Raw genomic sequence first — 17,829 nt, 5'->3', positions numbered from 1 at the left:
AAAAGAGCACAATATACTTGCAACTGTGTTCATTGGAATCCATGCGTGTTTGTTATATGAACTCATGTCAAAATTGGAAAACCTTTCTGCCAGATTTCTACTCTTCAACGGTATGTTTTCACTTTCTATATACTGCACATCACAGCTACTTTACTAGTTACTAATTTTTCCTTTTACTTCATTACTTGTGTTATAGTGTTCATGGTTTGTCAGTATTGCGTAACTTGGTGTTGGAGAATGTGTTCTTGCAAAAAGAATTGAGCTAGTGTCTGTCTGATGTACTGCAGTGTCCTGCAGTGGCTGACCTGCTTCCTCTCTGTTTTTCCTGATGACTCATCTCGTGGGGGAGTAGGTTTCTTACCTTGTGAGGTGCACTAATACTAAAACTCTGGACTGCTAATAGCTTAACAGAGTGCAGCGAGATTGACAATGTCCTATCTTGAATGTAAAAGGATGCACATTGCAAATAATGTAGCAGGTTAATATATTGATTTCTGCTTTTAATTTCAGGCTGGAGGTTCTCAAGTAATCTTTACCAATCCACTGGAAATTGTCAAGATTCGATTGCAGGTGGCTGGAGAAATTACTACTGGTCCACGAGTTAGTGCCCTCAGTGTATTAAGGGACTTAGGTTTCTTTGGTCTCTACAAGGTATGTTTTTTAAAAATGCTAAAAATAAGCCTATTATAAATTTTCAAATCAACATGTAATTTCATTTTTCTCACAAACTTTCATAGGTGGACACAATTTTACTTTCTAAAAGAAAAATTATTATGTGATCTTATATCTTCATTTTTCACTTTTGATTAAGGGAAGAAACTGTCTCATCTTTCTGAGCATATCGTTTTTGTAAATCTTACTGAGATTTCTTTTCTCACTTCAGCAGGTTTAAGGTTCATTGAATATTACTTAGTGATTCCTGATATTCTGTCTACTGTAAAAAAAAAGCTTATTTTCATCTGCTACATGGTATAGAGCTTACAGTTTTGGAACTTACTTTTGCTCTTCTGTGGTTGATTCAGCAACTTTCCCAGATGTCATCGTTCATTTGGTGATGGGAATTAATTGCAACATAATAATAGTGAAGAAATACAGACAGTGGGAGCCCAGCATAAAAATAAACTCCTAAGCAAGCTTTCCCTTGCTTCTTTAGAAGAATATTTTCCCAAATAATACCACAAAAAGCTGCCTTTGTGAGCATATGCTACAGACCCTACAGTTCTGCTTGCTCTATTACTGTTTTCACATAGATACATAAATATCTAGTAGTTGATAGGTTTAACGTTGGCAGCAGGAATGAAAGCATCTTCTGAATATTGAATCTAATAGGATATATGCTACAAATAATTTAAAGGATTAACATACTTTTAGGATGTATTCTACTTTTAGATGAAGGAGATTAGATATGGGAGAATATGAAAGGTCTTGAAGTACTTTGAGATGGCCACTATACTCAAGTATTGAAACAGAACTTGTAATGGATACCATATACTGCAGAGCACCGTGTGGTGTTGCTTCAGACTCTGCAGCCTACAGCTCAGGAGAAAGCTTGCATGCTTCCAATTTGTCCCAGGATTTCCAGTGAAGCTGGCAGTATTCCTCTGATTCTTATTTACAGCAGTCCAGCCATAAATTGAAGATGCTTCAAAAGACACCAAATGAGCCCCATCCCCCTCCTCCCCAGTATTTAAATTCCTTCTGCTTTTTTAAGGATCCAGTCTTTTAAAATTGTTCTGTTAACATTACAAAGAGGGAGCCTGCCCATGAGAACGTGTCTGTATGTTTTGGCCTGGAGAGAAGTTGCAGGTCTGAATAGGATTTAATGGGGAGTTGTTTTTCCCTTTAAATTGACTTGCTAATTTTTTAGGTGTTTTACTGAAGCTGAGGCTATTGTGTAAACTCCTAGTAAATGGCATTACTGTGTTGATCAGATTAACATTTACAACTGAAAACAGGGATTTTGTAAAGAGTCTGTTTCCCTGAGGCTGTGCAGGAATGGAGGTCAGCTACTGACTTTTACTTGGGCTAGCAAAAAGAAAACACAAGATGAAACCAGTGATGAAATAGTTTACTAAAGTAGCAATTTCTGAAATTTTTTCTCCCGGAATACCTGCTCCTGCTGGTTGAGCAGAATTTGCTACATTTTTCCATTTTTAATGGCATTAATGTCTTAGATTGTATCATGAATTATTTCTATCCACTAGAGTAAATACTGGTAGACATTAGTCAGGACTACACATGAACAGGAGCTAGTTACAGCACTATGTTGCATTGAGACAGACAACTGTTTAATCACAAGGCACAGTTTCAGTGCTTCATTTATTGAGTCCATTTATGTTATGAAAAGTGAGTAGTGATTTCTCACAATTGACCTCCACAAAAAAAAAAAAAAGCCACAGAAGAGTTTGGATTTGTTTTTATTCAGCTGTTGTCTCTGTTTCTGTCTCTCTCAGTCCCTCCACTCCACTTCCTGTGGGGTGTTCATGTCCTTTTGTATGTTGTTAGGATTCATTGCCTACAAAAACTTGAGTGATTTGACAAAACTAGAGAATTTATCCTGGCAATGACAGGCACCCACTGAGCACAGACCATGTCACAAGGCTTGTGTCCAAGGGCACCCTTAGTCACAGCTAGGTCTGTAATTGGGCAGCTTTGTGCTGTTTTCTACCAAACATTTGGGACTGCAGCCAAAAGAAAATGGCAATCCTATCTGCCCCCTTTCCTGTCAGAGCATTTGTGCACCCACATAATGATCTGGAACAAGAAAGACATTAAAGCCTCCTCCTCCTTAGGGCTTAGTTTGTTTTGACCCCAGAGCAGCTCACTCTGTAGCTCCTCAGGATGTTGTACCCAGTCAAGGGAGGAATGGCTGTGGCTTGGGGACCCAGCCTGTCTCAGAATAGTTTTAAACTGCCTTGAGGTGCTTGTGGAGCTGCAGTGTTGGAGGCAATAGCAGCCCTCTCCTGAATGCTTGTGCTGGAGCTGGCAGTGTTTGTGAGGGCAGGCAGGTATTAACAACTCATTGCATCAGTCATCACCCCAATAAATGTTACCCAGAGACATCAATGGTTTTAGATGAATTTCAGGTGAGACTAGATTTGGTAGGTGCTGCCTTCTTTGGTGGTGCTTTTAAATTAATTTGGTAAGTACAATGACCAAGTGGACATCAAATAATAATGAATCTTCTGTTAATGAGAACCAAAATATCTTGGTATGTTTGGAATGTTCATACTCTTAACAAGTCAATTAGTTTTAAATTATGAAATAGGAATGAGGATTTTATTACTATCTCAGTACTTCTCATGTTGTTCACTCTAACAACTCTTTCATTTGCATCTGAAGTCTTTGCTTTAGCTTTGTCTTTCCTGTCTCAAGACACAAGGCTTGTATCTCAAGCCCTTAATGTACCTACTTTAGTGGACCTAGTTATGACTCCATAGATACTACCTTGGAGGAACAAGAATAGATAATTATTCTAGAAAATAATTTTATTTGGGAATCTTGAAGTTCCTTTGTAGGCTCAATGAGCCTTCATGTAATATTCCAGCTGTTTAAACACTTGTCTTAGCCATGACTTAAACTTTAACTGATTGACTTCCTTCTGCAAGTGTTGAAAGCAGAATTTTAGACTTTTAATTTCAGAAATTTTAATTTTAAATAAATGAATGTCTTTTTTGGTTTTAAGTTTTATTTACCACATGGCAAGGATTGCAGTGAAAATTTTCCTTTCCTAGTTCAGAGAAAAGTCATCCCTGAAAGCTATTCTTACCACCACAGATCCATCAGGCATGTTCTCCTTAGTTTCCATGAGTCGTTTATGCTGAAATTCAGGAGAAAATCTGTAAGAGTCCCATATAGTAGTCAGCAAGGAAGAATGTATTAATTATAAGTGCAGCCAGAAGATGTGAAGAGTTTGTCTTAGCTTCATGAGGCAAATTCCTGCATGTCTTAACAAGATGTACTGCTTGTTATTTGAATTCTTAGATTTTGTATTATTTTCTACCTATGCAGCACTTCCTGTGGATTTTAAAATAAAACGCCCACATCCCCCTGATATAGTTAATTTCAGTGCTCCTGTCTTGCATTAACAGAGAAAACCAAGGCACAGACAGATAAATCTTATGTCTCATGTCAACAAATTAACAAAGGAAATGTAAAGCCTCTTTGTATCCAGCTGAGTGAATCCTGTATTGATTATGATCATAATTATCCCTGCATTCTAGTCCAAATGCATATCCTTTGACGATCACTGGGAAGAAGCTGGATTGCATAGTTTTGGTGCCCCTCTGTATAAGTGAGAGTAATATTCTTTGGGGTCATTCATTGGCATGTTAATGTGCCACTTTACTGTGCTACCGACAGAAACAATTCACAGTAATACTATGCTGAGATCCCTGCTCTGTGCTTTCTCTACTTGCAGACTTGTTGTTAGAATAATTTTTTTTGAGAGCCAGTCCTGGAGGTCACCTGGGCAACCTGACCAGGTATTTGACCACCTTTACAGTTTAAAAGCAAACATAGAAAAGAAAAAATCCCACACCTATTTTCTTATGACTAATTGAATTGGCCATATTCAAGCTTCTGATCCTTCCACTGTGCACCTCCAAGAGAAGTTTTCTTTCCCTGCACTCTCCTTTAAATGAGCAATAAGGGCTCTCCCTGGCCTGCTCTTCTCAGAGTTGAGCACACTGAGTTCCTCTTTTATCTGCCACGGACTACACAACTGGCTTGCTGGCCCCACACTGGACTCACTCCAGTGTGAGAACATCTTTCTTGTATGGGAGAGACCAGAACTGGACACAGGGCTCCAGATGTGGTCTCAGCAGTGCTGAATGGCGGGCAATAATCATTTCTCTTGCACTCTTGCTACTGTAGCCCAGGGTGTGACTGGCTGACTTCACTGCAAAGAGGCATTGCTGACCCACACTCAGCTTGGGCACAGCATCCTCCAGTCGTTTTCTCCAAAGATGCTTCCGGCCTGTATCTCCATCCTAAGAAGTTATGTCTGAACAGCAGCCTCTCACTACAGCACACTTACTATTTCCCCAGTTCAGCATCATCTGATGAGGGTGCAGCTCATGTTCCACTGCTCTAGCTATAGGATATGATGACAGACCATTTCAAAAGCCAGGCTTTAGTCAAGGTGTACAACATCCGTTGCTGTCCCCTTGTCCACGGGTCTGGGCAAACTGGTTGGTCAGCTGTGATTTGGTAAATCCAAATTAGTTGTTCCCAATATCTCCTTTGTTCTTCATATGCTTGGAAATGGCTTCCAGGGACATTTGCATCATAAACCTCCCAGGAACAGAGGTGTGCCCAGACTCTTGTAGTTTCCCAGATCTTCCTTCTTACTCTTTAAGATGGGTGTGATGTTTGTCTGTTCTAGTTACCAGAAGCCCCTTGTCTGACTTGACCTTTTGAAGGTAGTAACAGCCTCACAAGGTCATCAGCCAGCTGTCTTGGTACCACTGGAGGTTTCTGTTCTGGTCTCAGGATTGTGTATGTGCTCCAAGTGCCCTGTCTGCATGTAATGCAGACTTTTCCAGTAAACTTGTGGAGCTGAGGAGCCCGGGGACAGATTTTACTGGTAAAAAGCAAGACAAAGGTAATTTCTCTGCTTTTTCCATGTATTTTGTCACTAGGTTTCCTGCCCCCATTGTGCAACAGCCTTACAATTTATTTAGTTGCCTTTTTTTTGCTGATGTGCTTACAGAAACCTTTTTTACTCCCCCTTCACATCCTTACTAGATCGATCTCCAGCTGATCCTTAGCTTTTCTGTCTCAATTGCTGCACACCCAAGCAGTGGTTCTGTATATCCTGGGTAGCCCATACCCACCTCTGCTTCCCTTTCTCTTCCTTCCTCACCAAAGAACTAAAGAACAGTAGGTCTGGGATCATAATAAGTGCAACAATTTACCGTCAGTCCTTCCTCCCAGACTCCCTGTGCCTTCACTGGGTGGTCAGATACTAGCCATTCTGTAATGATATGCAGCTTAGAAATAAAACTCATGTTAATTCCAGCAATAAAAAGATTTGACACATACAGCTTGTTAAGCTGATGGCTGGATTGAACCCCTGTAGTTCCTTAAAGCTAGAAAGCAAATATTTTTTTTTCTGTCTTTGTCTAAAATTCTGAACTACTTGTGTAAAGAAGTATTTTAAAACACTGTACTTCTCAAAATCCAGATGCTGCTTTGGGGAGGCACATAACAGCACTTTTGCAGAGGGAATTTATTTCCTCTATTTGTGTTTCTTTCTCCCAGTAATCTTTACTGTGAAAGCACCAGGGCATTGAAGCTTGTGGCTAGTAAATTCTTTAGCTAAAGATACTCTCTAGGTGACAACTCTTCTTAAAAATATAGAGACAACATATTGCAGTCAGGGAAAATATCACTTAAATTAAATTAATTATCACTTAATAAAAAGTATCCTTTCCCATTCCTGCCATCGCTTAAATTGTCATTTGTGTTGGCAGAAATGGGAGAAGATACTTTTCTGTTTTTCAATATTTTTAATAGATTTTATTTAATTCCTAGTCACAACTGAATATTGAAGTAATCATCCAAGATGGGATAATACATTTTCTGTCTTCTGCCTGTCTTACAACTTATTATGAATAAAGTCCCGTTAAAGTCAGTTGAATTTATATTCAATTGGGTTTGAAAGACATCTTTAAAGTGTCCATGTAAATAAACATTGTAGGTATACCTACTTATTTTGTACATCACAAAAACTCATATCCATATAATATCTGCCACAAAATGTTTAATAAAATATTACTCCTCTTATACATAATCATTCTGAATAGTGCTTAACAGCATAATAGACAGTGCCACTTCATAGTTTTGCAGAACAAAATTATTCTGTATCCCAGGAAGACAGTAAATAATAGAATGGTAAATGAGTCTTCAAGGAAAGGGTACATTGGTTGTGGTAATGTTTATTTTTATAATTGCTACAAGGTATTTAGCTCAAATTTGTGCTTTGGCTGATACTGCCAACACAGTTTTCATTTCCAAAACTAGTCAGAAAAGCATCCAAAAATCTCTTTTTTCCCCTCCTCTCCCTTCCCCCCAAATGCTTCATAAACAAGCTTCTCGTGTGTTGACCTGGAAAGTGTAATCTCAAGTGACAGGATGTGTACCAAGCTCTCACCTGGTTCCTTTGATAACAGCTGAGCTATTTCATGTTCTGAAGCTGAGAGTTTACAGCAGGATGTTAAAACATATGAATGACTGTAGTAAAAGTTTTGAGTTACATTTTGCATCCACCATGCCTATTTGTGACTGTTCTCATATGTAAGAATCTGCTTTTCAGAAATTTCCTTTCAAATTAACCAAAAAATGCCCTTCCAATTAAAACTGATATATTTTTTTTCTTGCAAACTGAATTCAAATGGCTGGTAGAGCATTTGAAATCAGCATTTTATTCCTCTAATGTGATGTTCTACATGAGTTTCATAGTTTGGTTGGTATAAATATATGTGAATAAAAACCTATAGTAGCTTTTAAGGCAATGCCATTTTACAGTGGGGAAAAAAATGCAGCCCCTGAAAGCAAATACCAGTAATATTTGACTGACTGTTACAAAACCTGTTAGGTGCTGTTAGGGCTCCGATTCCAAAGGGTTAAATCTGTAGTAAAACCCAAGAAGAATGCAAAATGATCAAGAAATGACATGCTGCCTATTGTTTGTAGCTATAGGATCAAAATAACAATTATACATGCCAAATAAATTCTAAACCTGTAAAAGAGAAAAAGAGGGGGTGGCTGTAAGTACAGGTGCCAGAAGCATTAAATAACTCTCGCAGACAAGGTGCACCACTGTTGTCTTGAATGCTGCTGGGTTCCCCCAGTCTGGCATTTTTCCCCCTGCACTAGACAATGTGCATTCACTGCAGGAGACTGGGCTAAGCCTGCGTCTCCCAGACCTGCCGGCTCCTTCTGCCCAACCCGACACAGAGGTGCCTTTGTCAGTATAATTACCCTCCCCTTGTAGTAGAAATAGTTTGTTTAGAGCCTTATTTGCAGGTAGAGCTGGTATAAGCAGGAATTAGCATGCTAAAGAACCTGCCCCAGCACTGACTTGGGTTTATTTATCCAAATCTTTGACAATCAGGGTTTTTTTTCCTCCGTTGGTTTATTCAGTGAGATACTATCCGAGATTAAGAGCTTTAAGGTTATTAAAGAGATTGAAGATGGGAGCCAACTGGCTGTTGTGCGAGGAAGGCACATGTCCTGGTGTGTAGGATCTCCCAACAATTTCATGCCTGGCAGGTCTGCACCTTGGCCGCCAAAATAAACTCGGGTGGATGCTCCTTGCTGCTTTCTGGGGATTGATTAGAACTCCCTTTGGCTTTCAGCACGTTGTCCACATCAAAAAGGTGCGAGAAGTAAAATAAATGTTTCTTTTGCTTTTCAAGATACTGTGGCCAATCTCCCTAAGCCTTCCTAATTGGCCTAGGCTGGTTGCGGATGATTAACTTGAAGTTAAATGGGGCCTGCTTTTAAACATGCTTTCCCAGACTTTAAACGGAACGATGGGGGGAACTTTAGACTGTTGCAATGCTGGACCAGAGCCAAGCCTGGTTATTATTAAAGTGGATCCAAGTTTTGATCCAGGTTTTGTTTACACTGAGCCAGTTAAGGGACATCCTTCCCTCTCTGCATACCTGCATGTATATTATTAGTGATATTAACAATATGCCACTTCTGTCCCGTGAAAAAGAGCCTTTTAATGAAGGGGGAGGAATATTAGCAGCTCAGGTTGAACTGAGAGTTGCTTGCATTTGGACTTTCTTTATCAGTATATTTCAGGGTATGCAAAAAATGCAGAGGAAAAGAAATGTGTGCAGTGTTTAATGACATTGCAAAGAAAATAAAAGAACATGCCCTGAGGGCAAAGGCAGCGAGATTTGCTCTGAGGAAACGCATGCTCTAAAAAGAAATCTTTGAAGAAACCATGTCAGTCTGTGAATGTTTCAGTAGTGAGTCTCATAATTTTTCTGTGAAGTAAATACAGTGCAGACATTTGATCCTTAAAATGTTGGGGTTTTTCATGCAGAAGTTGGTAAAACCCTAGTCTTGTCTATGTGAAGATTAAAGGTAAATTGTTCAACAGGTTTCTGTTGGGCAAGAGACTCCAGAGTCCTTGTCTCTGTTGAGTACAAAAAAATCACCTTCACCTTCTCTCTGTCCTCAAGGTAGGGCGTAAGGGGCAGAGCAGGACCAACACCAGTGCTTTTTGAGTTCCTTTGTGGCATTTTAGTAGTGTCTGCAGAAAGGCACAACAAGAACCAGCGATGGGCAGCGTAAATCAGACATCCAGCTGAGTGAGAAGCCAGAGGGTCTGAACTGCAGAAGTCATTAACCTCCAAAGGGAGTGTCAGGGGAAGTGCTCAGTACTTAGTCTGAAAACATCAGGAAATAAGCTGAGAAAGTGTGGTGGGAAGCACTGGGGGCTGGAGCAGAACCTGTTGTGCTCCCTGTGTTCAGTAGCTGAGTCTGTGACACACAGAAAGTCTGACTACAAGATCTAATGGCTTTTTTAGAGAAATATTTATTTTTTCAGAGGCAGTCTCTGACTGCAAACTGCACTTATTAGAGTCTCCTGAGAAGCAGCTTGCAGGACCTGGTTATCTTGTCACACATCCTGCAGCCTTCCCCTGCCTTGCCTCCTGGAAAGGCAACTTCACGGATTTTCTGACACCTTGCAGCTCTTTTGTCTTTGATAACCAGCATCTAACTTGGATAAGTGCTATTTTTTAACTGGTATTATAGTACAAGCTAAGCTTACAGATGTGTCCAGGCATATCATTAGATTTAATTAAATTATGTGGATATTAACATGTCCCCTGTGAAATGCCTGGCACTGAGCCATGTGCTCCTAGACCTGTGAACAAGAGCAGTACAGTAACAAGGGCACCCCCCGAGGGTTTGTGGATGAACCTCAAGCAGTTTCACCAGGTCTCCACCCTTGCTTCAAAGAGAAGAGGCTTAGGCTCATCCATGAACCATTTCTTTCTCAAGCTTGAAAGATTTTACCCGTTTTCCCAAGCCACCTCTTGTTTGTGCTTTCCTCCTGGACATAGTCCTGGCAGGCTCTGCTCTCCTTTGGATCTCTATTCTGAGGAAAGGCAGACTACAAATCCCTTTTGCTGTTGGATCATGGATACTATTTGGTATTTTATTTTTGGTTGACCTTCCCTAGTGGCCTTTTTGCTTTTCCCCCTGCTTGAAAAACATTTGATTGCTTGCTTCTACCCCAAAAATTTCCTTTCCTGTTTGCTTCCCTCTTGGATCTTAAACCAGCTGTATTGCTGGTAACTTTATTGGCTGGTTGTGCTACTTCCACAAATTGATAGCAAGGCAAATTTAAGAGATGAAAGTTATTGAAACAAACTGTATCCCAGATAACTTGTACTTAAAAATTCACAAGTAAATAATGCAGTTACTGTTCTGCAAAAAGACTTGCTGTTAATTCCCCTATACCCTCAATATATGTTGCATTATCAATTATAGTGCCTATATAGAGGTATGGACTGGGCACTGTTTTCCCTGGAGTATTAATCGAAATTGGGAGTGAGAGGTGGCAGACCTTTCCTGGGGCTCTGTTTCAAACAGTTTTAAACTCCCACTACATGGCTACAAGGTCAACTATTTAAAGCTCTCCAAAGGTGTTTTCAGAGTTTACTCAAACACTTCGTATTGTCTCCATTTACAGTACCTCAGAGTGAGGGAGAAGAAGTAGACAAGATACATACAATGACAGAAATTACTGAACTAAGAAAAAACACATAGATACTCCTCAGCAGGGTGAAATACATGAATCTCTCAAAGTTTTGAGGGAGAAATTGCTTTTTCTGTAAGCCCTTTGCAGCAAACTGAAAAAATACAATGTTGCTCTATCTGTTCTCTGATATTCATGGTTCATCATGGTAAATTTACTCATTCTCAAAACTTGTTCTCTTTTCCAAACAGGGTGCTAAGGCATGTTTTTTGCGTGACATCCCCTTCTCTGCCATTTACTTCCCCTGTTATGCTCATCTGAAAGCTTCATTTACAAATGAAGATGGGAGGGTTAGCCCTGGAAATCTGCTCTTGGCTGGATCAATAGCTGGTAAGTGCCCAGGTTTCTTTTTTCATGGCTCTGTACTGCTCTGGCAGCACAGTAGTTATGGCAGTGACAACAATAACAAAAAATGCTCAAAAGGACTGTATGCAAACAATACTGTGTTTTGTAGCCTTATTACAAAAACAACAAAGTTACTGTGCTGTAGAGTGAGTTGAAGATACTGTTAAGTTCCTGGTATAATCATAACATTCAGAAAGCAAAAGAAAGGGATAATAAATTTTTTTGCTGTTTTGTTGTTTTTTTTATCATTTATCATCATTCCTTGTGAAGTTTCTGTGCTGGTTTTGGCTGTGTCTCACTGCCAGGTAATGTTTTGTTGTAATTATTTATAAACAAAACGCTGGCATTAATAAAATTCCTTATGATTGAGTGAATCTTGAATTTTGGTATATGTAGTCCAGAAGCCACACTGGAAGAAGTACAGCTCTCCAAACACAATGATATAACAGGTGACAAAATGATGACAGTATTTGCTACCCTCAGTATCCCATTGAAGTTATTTGGCTTCTTGAGGATTTTACCTTTATAATTTTTTTAAATATTAAACAAAGCAGAAGATCTTGAGAACATTGCTGCAGTGCCACAGGTTGCTTATTCCTGTGATATACCCAGATATGACAGAGGTGTGGAGTGTGGTCTTGAGCACTTGGTTGTTTTAGTGTGCTGCATAGCAGACAGAAGAGCCCAAACACGCTTAGCTTCTCACAGATGAGTTTAGGTTGAGTGTGCCAGAGCCTAAGGGAGAAGCCAGAGGCCTTGTAAGCCTGAGCTTGCCCTTGTCTGCTGCATGGCTGGTCCCTCCACAGCTGCTACACCCACAGGGGACCACCACTTGGTAGCTGTCTGCTGGAGGGGGCAGCTCGAGAGTTCCATGGTTTCCCACCTAGGAAACAAATAGGCTTGCAGATTTGTGCAGCAGGACCTTTAGGGGAGTGTGTAGCAAGCAGGGGGGCTCAGATCAGCTGGTATCTGATTATTGGGGGCTTATTGGGGGCTGCTTGGTCTGTCCAGCAGCTTCCTGCTCCAGCATGGCCCCTGGCAGACTGCTGCGACCTGCCAGCTGAGAAAAATGATGGAATGGCATGAATCCAGTACAGACACGTGGTTTAGCAATGTTTTCTCATTTAATTTTAAGCTTTCTCCTCTCTGAGAAAAATTTCTTGGTCAAAACTGTACACAGGGCTGTGTCTATTTGAGAGCAAGGCCTTTTTATGGCCAGTATCTGGTCTTGGGGAGCAGCTAAGACCCGTTGGTTTGTCGTGTTGAAGCATATTGATCTCTATGCAGTAGCTCACAGCCCAAAGGAATTGAGCTGGCACTAGCAAAGCCAGCTGTGTTCCAGTGACTCAAAACTGCTCAAAACCTCCTTGTCCTCTCCCCTCCCCCACCCCATTCCAAAGCCAGGCTCCAAACCCTCCAAAAGGAGCTTTTACAGCCAGCTTATTTCTTACCCATTTTAATGGAACAAAACAATTTTTGAACTTTAGATCATATTTACAGACTTGAAACATAAGATGGCATTTTTAAGCCAAGTAATTTCTTAGGTTTTCCTATTTTTCTCTTTCTAGCCATTGTCAGGTGATTGCAGACTGAGATAACCGTCCCTTTGAAGTTCAGGCACAGAAGCAGTCTTTATTGTTGCTGATATGGCTCACCAATCTAGTTATAATGTGAATTTTATCCAGTGCTTCCTGTGAATCCCATCCTAGGTTAACTCTCATGAGTAAATTACAGTGTTAGAGATACAACGCTCATCTTACTGTTTATAAAACCAAGAAATTTGTTTTATTGTGTGTACATGTAAAGTGTGATGGGGGTGCATGTGTCCACTGTTTTGCCAAAAGAACCTCGAGGGAAAGACAGAACAAAACACCCACCTGTTCTGAAAAGCTGGCTTCAGTCTCTGAGTGATGTTTCTTCTCCAGACAGGGATCTCATCTGGTCATCAGACTGCACATGTGTGCTGAGCTCTGGCTGCATGTGGGAAACTCCCCCTTCCCACACACAGCCCATGCTGCTGGGATATTCAAGCTAGCCACAGTCAGATGTGCATCTATCTCCTTTGCCAGTGGGTGTTGCTTGTACTGCTTACATCATCTTCCTTTCCATTGTGGTTGGGGTCACAGGCAACACGTGTCATCTAGCTTGATCTGCTTCTGGTTTTCAGATGTCTCAACCTGTTGTGTCATAGCATATTCTGAGATGATTCTAATATCATCTGCAGGATCTCTCTTTAATTTGCTCTGTTTGCTTACTGCCTCCATGAAGTTCCTTCTCCTGCCCTAGCTCCTTTTGATTCTTGACAGCTCCTGCTGGGCTATTTGTCACATTCTGATTGTAAGCTTCTCTTGGCAGCAATCTGTAACTTCGATTTGTCTGTAAATGCCTTTGTCCTGTACACATAGCTCCTAAAGAAAGGATTTTAAGTATCTCAAGTGCAAAATATCCTCAATAATATGGAGTGAGTGATAAGGAGATGGAAGTCAACAAGTAGTAAGCAGAATTGTTTCCAAGTTCTTTGGTTTTCATGAAAACACTGGTTGGCTTTTGAAGGACAAAAGTCCAGCTTTAAATTGAAGACTCAAGCAATACCTTGGTGTGGGTAAAACTAAGCAAAGAGGAATTTCAGTGTTTTTGGAGTTCAGAAACGTTGACTAGGTTTTAATGCTTACCTGCCAGACAGCCCATGCTTGCACTGAATGCGTGCTCAGTGTATGAGTTATTTTGGGGAGACAAGGAGAGGAGGAAATCTTTTGGTGATATTCACATGATTTGATCTCTTGGAGCAGTCTGCAGGAAGGGTGCTCTGGAGCTTGAGGCCAGACCATGCTGGTTTGGATAAAATTTGTTACAGAATTATTGAGCTAGGGAAAAAAAAGGAAAGGAAATTTATGCATCTACATCTAACCAAGTTGGTTTGGAAGAGATGCAGAATGGAAAAGCAATAAAACCATAAGAGACAGTGTCTTCTGGGTACAGTCTTGGTGCTTTTCTTTGCCTTTTTTTGTCTTTTTTTTTTTTCCCCAATTCTAAACATGCCCCAAGTTTGGATAGGAATGATTTTAGAAATACCACCCATTGGTAATTTGGTATTTTTTACTTTTAGTTGATTATCTGCCAGGGTCAATTTAAATCTTCCTCCACATATTCTGCTGAGGATGTCAGCTGTGGCTTTGCAGCTGAGCAGTCTGCCATTCCTAATGAGAAGAATGACCCTTTTTGTAAGCCTTAGCTCTCAAGTGATGCTGAGCATGCATGCATGGCATTATCTGTTTCTCGGTGACATCGCTGTGTGAGGGGTGTTTGTGTGTCTGTGTTTGTGCCTGTGTACAGCCTATTCTAGCACAGTGTACACCAGGATGCCAGGAACCACAGAGAGGAATGAAAAGGAAAGGGAAATATCAACCTTCCCTCCAAAAGCTTTGTGCTTATTAACTATGCAAGTTTCTGATTAGCACTGGAAACTCCAATCTGTGCCTCCCATCTTGGCAGGAAGCATGTGATATGGTTGTTCCTCTGGGAGAAGCTCTCCTTGAGTTAAGCCAAGTCCACAACAGCAACCTCTTGTTGCTTCTCCTTCCCAGGTTCTGCTTAAATCAAATGTGGCTGGATTCTCCTGATGTAAGGAGGAAAGACCTGCTTCTCTCTGGATAAACTAGGTGTGCAGTACATGTGCCAAGGCAGTGGTACTCACCTGATGACTTTTGTGTTGTTCAGGTATGCCTGCAGCCTCTCTGGTCACCCCTGCAGACGTGATCAAAACAAGGCTCCAGGTGGCAGCCCGAGCAGGACAGACCACCTACAGTGGTGTTGTGGACTGTTTTGCCAAGATCCTGCGGGAAGAAGGCCCAAAGGCTCTCTGGAAAGGAGCAGGAGGTGTGTAAAAGAGCTTTGATTTTCAAGTGATTTCTGATTGAGGCATTTGTCACTGAGGAACTCTCTTCTTTTCTTTCAAGCTCGTGTATTTCGATCTTCTCCTCAGTTTGGTGTAACTCTGGTGACTTACGAGCTCCTGCAGAGATGGTTTTATGTGGACTTTGGAGGAGTGTAAGTATGTGATGTCTGAACCTACCAGGGATCCTGAAGTTACCCTTGGTTCTGTTGGGTCTTGGTCCTCCTCAGAACATCGGAGGCAACAGCTTGCTAGGACATGTTGTAAAGGCTTTGTAAATATTATTTCAACTACACTTTACTGGTGGAGGTTGGGATGATATTCCAGTAGCTGTTTCATAGCAAGATATTACCATATTTTATATCACAGTTTCAAGCAGGGGACCTATGTTAGTGTAAACAGAGACAGTGGGAGGCTAAATAATGGGCTGGGGATGTAAGTGCAGGAAAAATGTGATTCCTGCAAGGTCAGGATACACTCTGCATTAGTCCTCATTGTTTGGTGGAGGAGCTGTGTCCCTGATTAGACAGGCATTTGACATCCAAAAAAATATATAGTTGTCACCAAGGTCAAAACAAATTTGTTGGCATTTCAGCTGTGCCTCCTGCCTTTGTTGACAATACAGGTAGATGTACATGTTTAACCTGATCCCAGAGCAGCTGCAGATTCTATGGATGTTTGGGGACAGTAGTTTGAAAGCCACCACAAAAATTACTTAAACTCTGCTATGTTGCTGGATTGGTTGTGTGCTGCAGCAAAGACTTATGAACCCCTGCTCCCTCACACCAGTTTTGATAAATGCACTGCAAATTTTACCTAGATTTGACTGTACTCAATCAACATGAAGGCGCCTAACTGTTCTGGAAGGTTCTAAAACAGGCCATTTCTCCTTACATTGCAGCATTTTGGTTACTTACAGGGAAATACACTCAGATGTCTCATTAAATTTATGGAGATTTTCATGAATACTGATTTTACTCTATGGAAGTTAATTTATTCTTTTTATTATTTTGCAGAAAACCAGCTGGATCAGAGACAGTTCCTAAATCTAGGATCACGCTCCCTGCTCCTAACCCTGATCATGTTGGTGGTTATAAATTGGCAGTTGCCACTTTTGCAGGGATTGAAAACAAGTTTGGACTTTACCTACCTCGGTTTAAGCCATCGCCACCTACCTCAAAGGCCGCTGCAGCAGTAGGACCCTAAGTTTATTGCTGTAGGGTTTTTGTTATTAGTTGGGAAAGAGCCACTTTTCTAATTGGTTAATACTTTGTTCCTTTAGCTTCTCATCATATAAAAGATTAGCTTCATTTGAGTTTTAAGGTAATTTTCATCTTAAATGGAATCATTTGTCTTTGTGCTTCCGTAACCAGATCACTGTGAAATTCTTACCAGTTGTTTTAAGTTTGGGACCATGAATGTATTTGTCCACATCTGACATGTGCTTGTGTTGGGAAGACACTAATTTTAGGTTCTGTTTATTGGGGAGGGCTGGGTGAGAGCTGTGAACCAGATCATTTTACAGGCAATGCTCAGTTGCAGATTGCCAGGGCAGATGTCACACATCGTCACTCAAATGGAAAACTCAGTGGATATCACGGTGCTCAAAGCAGAATGATTTGGAACTGTGCATGTAAATTGGTTTGAAACTTGCTGCGTGTCTGTAGAGGTCAGCAAAGATATACTCGGTACCTAAGTCTGCCAGTACAGCTTCAGCTTTGGAAATCACGCACAAGTTCTGTTTCTGGATTGTATTATGGAGCTTTTATGTGGAACATGTTTTTGTAATGGAAACCATGTTTATAAATGTTTAGCCGTTGTATTATGTTACTGGTATCAAAATGCTCAAAAGAAAGTGTTATTGTCCATAGTCTTTGCACTTTATGGCAGAACTTTTGGCATTCTACTACACATACAAGGAAATTTCATAACTGGGTGCCTATCCTGGGTTGCTGGTGTTTGGAATTCAGTTTGTATATGCACTTCTATAGTAAAACGCTGCTTGTTTAAATAACTGCAATAGAAAATTCATGCACTGTATCAATGGTACCTGCCTTAACTGCTGGCTTGTAATTGGCAAATAGGTGGTTTCAGATTCTTATTTACTTCATTGAGTCAAAAGAGATTAAAATAGTCTAAAATAAAAGATTTTACTTAATTTTTGGTGCCTTGCACAGTGTTTAGAAAATTCTGTATTTATGAAGATAGAAATAAACCTTTCAAACAGATGCACACATGGTATTCTGTTATGGAAATAGTGCAGTACATCGAATGTCTTGTTCAGCTTCAGTGATAAAGTCAGGCTAAGATGAAGTTAATGTTTGCACTTGTAGGCTATCAAAACACCTGCAGCTTGAGAACAAATTACTACAATTTCCCTGCCCAGAAAAGACATCTGTTGGTGGAGATGTCACTCAGGAAAAAAGAGAAATGAGAAACTTTTTCCCCAGTCAGAAGCGAGGATTGAAGCTTTGATATTTTGATCTTTACTGTTGGGGGAAGGTTAGTGGTTATGAAGAGCCTGATCACTTAGTCACTTGAAGGTGCTGTTGGGTGTCTTCTATGATAACCTCTAAGATGAGGAATTTGGCTTTGCTTGTCTCCTTGGAGTGGGGGGGTGAGGGGTGGGTGCCTTCAACCTTGGCTGTAAACTGAGGGAATGCACAGATGCTGTCTCTGCAGAAGAATGAGTTTGCTGTGCAATATCACACTATGCTGTAATTTGTGGAAATACTGAAATGGAAATCACTCTGATTTTGTATTTGGGTCATCATGAAAGTTATTCTCTTGGACTAATTTGTAT

The 17,829-nt window shown here is 40.5% G+C and overlaps 1 protein-coding gene across 2 annotated transcripts in view; it reads left to right on the top strand.

The window, feature by feature from the left end:
• Positions 1-17,254, top strand: part of SLC25A13 (solute carrier family 25 member 13) — a 99,018-nt gene extending 81,764 nt beyond the window's left edge. For both annotated transcript variants that reach the window (XM_066553579.1, XM_066553573.1), the window contains 5 exons: positions 511-651; positions 10,981-11,119; positions 14,852-15,010; positions 15,091-15,181; positions 16,043-17,254. In XM_066553579.1, coding sequence (XP_066409676.1) covers positions 511-651; positions 10,981-11,119; positions 14,852-15,010; positions 15,091-15,181; positions 16,043-16,232 — 720 coding nt within the window. In that variant the 3' untranslated portion in view covers positions 16,233-17,254. The remainder of the gene's footprint in view (positions 1-510; positions 652-10,980; positions 11,120-14,851; positions 15,011-15,090; positions 15,182-16,042) is intronic.
• The last annotated feature ends 575 nt before the right edge of the window (positions 17,255-17,829 follow it).

This window comes from Molothrus aeneus, chromosome 1 (genome assembly GCF_037042795.1).
Source record: "Molothrus aeneus isolate 106 chromosome 1, BPBGC_Maene_1.0, whole genome shotgun sequence".
In the NCBI taxonomy this organism is placed as follows: Eukaryota; Metazoa; Chordata; class Aves; order Passeriformes; family Icteridae; genus Molothrus; species Molothrus aeneus.
The sequence above is the reverse complement of the archived record's forward strand: the minus strand, read 5'-3'. Positions and strand labels throughout refer to the sequence as shown.